The following is a 5,371-nucleotide window of genomic DNA, read 5'->3' on the forward strand; positions in this document are numbered from 1 at the left end:
TATAATAATCGTAAGACTTATTATATTAGTAGCCTCTTGCTGGACATCTCAGACGTGGTGGATCTCTGTCCTTATATTCTACTGCCACCTAGAGTTAAGAGTTGTAAAAACAAAGTACCTGTACAAGAGCATCTATATATCAAACGATGGTGTGTACATTTCGCAAGACACAAACAAAAAAGTTTGAACAATTTACTTCTAATAGGCTATCCTTTCCGGTAAAAAAAATTAAAAGATGTCCACTCAGTTGTAACATTGAGACAACGTCACAGAAAGGGACATTTTAGACACGCGCTAACAGGGCAACAATTGGGGTCCTACCGATGTCAACACGGAAAACATGTCTCGCTAGTGAGATAGATCCCAACGTGTAACTAGACATTTCAGATGTAGAAAACGACTACACGTGTATAGTTGTTAAACTTTTTATGCTAATATTTTAATAGTATATTGAATGTCAGATACCTAGTTAGTTTGCTTTTTGCTAGCTTAACGATACAGTAGTTGAGTAAGCTATCGAACGTTAAGCTAAGACTTTCCGCAAGATTTGTTCAGTAAGAAGCTAGCTGGATACCTTGACCAACGTGCAAGTACAATACACGTAAAATTGTTGTAAGTAGTGTAAAATCCTTACTAATGCAAGCATTACCTGACTCGCAATGTGAGACACGTTGAATAGCTAACTAACGTTGCATAAATTGTAATATTTGTTTTGTCTTGATAAACTTGGCTCAGGTTCTCGGTTGGTGTTGTTGGTAAATATGGGTCGCTCGTCCAAAGATAAGCGTGATATATACTACCGCCTGGCCAAGGAGGAGGGTTGGAGGGCCAGGAGCGCTTTCAAATTGCTGCAACTGGACGAGGAATTCGGACTGTTCAAAGGCAAGATCAAATCAACTACAGCCTTCCCCCCTCTCAGAGTGATTAGCGATACAAATTGCAAAAACATTTCTGTATCTTGAAACGTCTCTAGATGACTACTTTTTGCATCTGTATTTCTCCCAGGTGTAAGGAGGGCAGTGGATCTGTGTGCAGCACCAGGCAGCTGGAGTCAAGTCCTTAGTCGTAAACTCAGGTTCGGTCGTCTCCTATCTTTGCTTGACTAGCACTGGCTTACATCAGTATACACATGGACACACGGATAAGGATGCGATTTGTTTGTGGTGATTTGACAGAGGAAAAGAGGAAGGGAATGAGGAAGTAAGGAGTGAGGAGGTGAAGATTGTGGCTGTTGACCTCCAGGCTATGGCCCCACTACCAGGCGTCACACAGATTCAGGGAGACATTACCAAGGTACAGACTGAACGCTGAGCCCCAAACCATTCAGAGAACAAATTGCATGTCTTCAAGGGCAGAGGGAAGGGGATGTGTGTACCATCATGAGATCTTTTGACACCATTTCTGCAATGGTACTGGAGACTAACAATATTTCTCTTGGGTTTTAGATATCTACCGCCCAGGAGATAATCAGACATTTTGAGGGCCAGCCTGCAGACCTGGTCGTGTGTGACGGAGCACCAGATGGTAAAGATATCTCAGCTAAATAGTTTGTTTGGATGGGGAATGTTTTCATTTCAGAGACCAAAACATTGACGTCCTCTTCTTGGTTATCGTCTTGTCACTAACAGTGACGGGACTTCATGATGTGGATGAGTATATTCAAGCTCAGCTCTTATTGGCAGTGAGTACATGGATGAAATAAGATTACATTTGAATTGTCTGTAATTCTCTGACCGTCATTTAGGACATTTAATATGTTTCCTCTTTCTGTATCTGTCCTAAGGCTCTAAACATTACCACACATGTTCTGAAACCTGGAGGGACGTTTGTGGCCAAGGTAGGGATTGTTAACGGCGGTTTTGTTTGTTGTAAAAAGAATTAAGCACTCAGAGGTCCTATACAACCGTTGCTTCCCTCTGGTTGCGGTGCAGATATTCCGGGGTAAAGATGTGACCTTGTTGTACTCCCAGCTGAAGATCTTCTTCAGTGGTGTAACTTGTGCCAAGCCGCGCAGCAGCAGGAACTCCAGTATAGGTGAGCTGGACCTCACGTCGTGGGTGTCGTCGTGGAAAAAAAAAAAAACCCCATCATTCAGATGCAATAAAACTATCCAAAGTCAAGGCTGTGACCCAGAAGGTCATTGGTTAGATTTTACAACTCTTAACAAAGGCTTGTAAACTGACGAAAATGAGGTGATCTGTAACCAACTGTCTCTATCCCGCAGAGGCGTTTGTGGTTTGTCAGAATTATACTCCTCCTGAGGGGTATGTCCCCAACATGTCTAACCCTCTGCTGGACCACTCGTATGGTAAATACCTACACAAGTGTCTTTTATCCCAATTCAAAGTGTCGTCGTGGGAAATGTTAGGAAATGCTTTTGGTTGTTCACAATGTGTACTTCTTGTTTTGGCTACCCGCAATGCCTTGGGGTTATTCTTGTTGTTATTATCAGTGACCTATGCACTTTGTAAAGCTCTCTCTTGGAAGTCGCTTTGGATAAAAGCGTCTGCTAAATGAATACATGTAAATGTAAATGCTGACAGTGTTTTTTCCCCCAAACTGCTCAATAGAAATGATTTGAGATATTTAACTCCAAGGGGATATTAGTGAGGGACAGTTAGGGTGATTTGTTTTCAAAATGTCTGAAAACAAATCAAGCAAATCTGTGGAACAAGTGTGTTATTCCATGTTACATGGTGTGTCGTTTAAGTATCCAATACTCTGGGGCTTAATCTGTGTCTGTGCATCTCAGATGTAGATTTCAACCAGCTAGAGGGGCCCAATCGGATCATTGTTCCTTTTCTGGCCTGTGGGGACCTTAGTGCATTTGACTCCGACAGAACCTATCCACTCCAGGTACTGGTGCCCTCATTGACAGAGAAGTTGTTTCAATTCTGCTTGAGGTTTTGTAAACGGTACATCATTGACAAGAAGGCACTATTCTTGTGAAGTTCGAAAAAGTACTGACAATTGATATATTTTGCTTCTCAGCTGGATGGCAGTAAAGAATACCAGTACACGCCCCCCACCCAGCCACCAATTTGCCCACCCTACCAACAGGCTTGTCATTTGCGCAAGAATAACCTATTGGCTACGGAGGATTCCCCTTCCGTCCCATTGGATGAAGCCCTTTCCTCCATGGAACTTTCGAGCCATAAAGAAGATACCCCTGCACACTAATCAGCTTCCTCAACACACAACACTGTCAAATAGCATTACAAAGACGTTGATCAAGATACATAGTACTGTACATGAGTGTGTTTTTAATTTCTTAGATTTCTCAAACAATAAATTGATTTTTACCATATCCTTTAATTCATTGTTAAGTCATTTGTTAATTGTGTCTCTTTGGTTGCAAAGTGAAGGACCTTGTGGGTTTAGATGTCGTTTGCAACTAACGTGTCAGGTTTTTTGGGGGAACTCGATTTGGGTAGCTTGGTTTGATGTTTTCTGTGAAATTGCTTCAGTGCTGCACATAACCACGGGGGATGCTAATCATAAATATCATAAATAGACTTCATAGAGACGAGGATACTGATGAGCGAGAACAGACATCTGCACCAATTGCAGCGCAAAAACAAAGTGGTTCTCATACCCACCTTTCATAGCTGTTGTTATATTTGTAGACTAGTTTCTGTACATTCCGTTCCATCACAACGCTGAAACCTCATTGTGCGGTCAGGACTCGAGGCCTTGGTGAACTGCAGAGCTGCAGCACCTGAGACGAGAGGAAGTGTATTAAAGGAGAGACAGCAGGACATGTGCATAGAAAGTCTGTTTTACATCCGATGGCCGGTTTAATTACTTTAATGTTGAATTTTTTTATGTACAGAAAACACAGTTTTCTGTCCTACAAAAAAACGAAAAAACATTTAACTGGTCCTCTGGTTTTGTGAAAGCTGGCCAGAAGCGGCATACTTTTTGATACATCAACAACAGACATCTTAAAAATGCTTCATTACAACATGAATTAATCTGTCAACATTGTACTTGTTACAGCATATAAATGCACTGAGTGATACTATAGATATCAAGGCTAGAAGTATGATTGAAACGGAACTTATTTTAAGTATATATGGTATGTGGCAAGCAGATATAGCAAACAGATCAATAGAGACAATACATTACAAAAACAATGTATTCATTTAGCAGACATGTTTATCCTAAGTGACAAACCAATGGTGCATACAAATAACTAATGAAGGTGTGTGTTTGTGTGTGTGTGCAGTTGCAATGATCAGCACACCCAACAGAAGCTCTCTACGGAAGACAGGAAGATGCTGACGTCAGAGCCATGTTTCAGATATAAACGTTCAACCACGACACAAATGTTTCATATCCTCCAGACAACATTTCTCTGTTTCTATCTGGAAGTACACCAACGAGACAGTTTGACATGAGCGAACCACAACCAGACCAATGTTATCTACGAGACAACATGACCAAGGTCAATTCATTGTGGTTTGAGACACAGTTCATTGCCAATTAGAATAATAGGAGCATAGTGAAATGTACCAACATGAGACGCAAACTTTATTTAGGGGTGTTTTCAGTCTGAGGCTTTCGGCTTTCGGATGATATACAATACCAATTTGTAAATTAAAAATCACATTGGTTTCTGACTACTGTCGGGCTCATCTGAATTTACAGGCTGATTTGGACATGTGCGTACGCTGTGCGTCAATGTTCATATACACAATAGGACCACAATTATACTGAAATGGTTCCTTCACAGAGGCACCGCACCCACAGGTAGATGTGAATGGACCCAAAAAGGACGTTGAGCTTGTGATGGATGCCTAACAGTGGCCCACACAGGGACTTTAACATCCTTATTTTCTTTATGTACATGTTAACATTCAGCAACACCATACAACTGCCCTCATATACATAACACACGTCACACCACTCGGTTTTATTTACTTTGTCCATGTGTTCAATCCGCTCAAATGTAATTAATAAACCCCTGAATATTTTGCACCCTACTCAGTTCTCGTGCGCCTTCTTGGTCATGCCCTCAGTGCCATGAGGTGTCACATTTTTAACACTGATAAATGCTCAGGCCATCATTGGCCTCATTTGTTTACTCAAATCGTCACCTCTGTTATACTTTATTTCTTCTAGGTCAACTGGTTTCCTACGGCTCAAATAATACTGGCTGCTCAGTACTCCTCCCTTTGACAGAGTGAACAGACAGCATGTCTCTATCTTATTTTCTACTACTGTGTAAGGATTCAATAGTATTTTCCCTTCTCATACGATTCAGTAATTTAATATTTAATCTTAATATTTAATCTTATTGAGGCAATCAAATGTATGCTTGAATTTTTTCAGATGTCACTTGTGCCACAATCAATGAAGGTTTTGCTGG

General features: G+C 41.1%; 1 protein-coding gene across 2 annotated transcripts; it reads left to right on the plus strand.

The window, feature by feature from the left end:
• Positions 1-296: 296 nt before the first annotated feature.
• On the plus strand, positions 297-3,315 carry ftsj1 (FtsJ RNA 2'-O-methyltransferase 1). Of its 2 annotated transcripts, XM_084693859.1 has the most exons (11): positions 299-612; positions 736-882; positions 1,006-1,075; positions 1,176-1,293; positions 1,446-1,524; positions 1,629-1,681; positions 1,784-1,837; positions 1,932-2,034; positions 2,225-2,308; positions 2,753-2,856; positions 2,992-3,315. In XM_084693859.1, exons 2-11 carry the CDS (start codon positions 762-764, stop codon positions 3,178-3,180), a joined length of 975 nt encoding a protein of 324 aa, XP_084549985.1. In that variant the 5' UTR covers positions 299-612; positions 736-761; the 3' UTR covers positions 3,181-3,315. The 2 variants fall into 2 exon arrangements, with proteins under 2 accessions (XP_084549986.1, XP_084549985.1); XM_084693860.1 differs by lacking the exon at positions 2,225-2,308 and having other exon boundaries at positions 297-612.
• The last annotated feature ends 2,056 nt before the right edge of the window (positions 3,316-5,371 follow it).

Source organism: Hypomesus nipponensis, chromosome 27, assembly GCF_054491055.1.
Source record: "Hypomesus nipponensis isolate SF chromosome 27, ASM5449105v1, whole genome shotgun sequence".
NCBI classification, from domain to species: Eukaryota; Metazoa; Chordata; class Actinopteri; order Osmeriformes; family Osmeridae; genus Hypomesus; species Hypomesus nipponensis.

Excerpts from the sequence above, each read along its gene's own strand:
- ftsj1 (XM_084693859.1), top strand. The coding sequence starts at position 762 with ATGGGTCGCTCGTCCAAAGATAAGCGTGATATATACTACCGCCTGGCC. Across the intron at positions 1,294-1,445 it reads TTCAGGGAGACATTACCAAG|ATATCTACCGCCCAGGAGAT; the intron begins GTACAGACTGAA and ends CTTGGGTTTTAG. Across the intron at positions 2,035-2,224 it reads CAGCAGGAACTCCAGTATAG|AGGCGTTTGTGGTTTGTCAG; the intron begins GTGAGCTGGACC and ends TCTATCCCGCAG.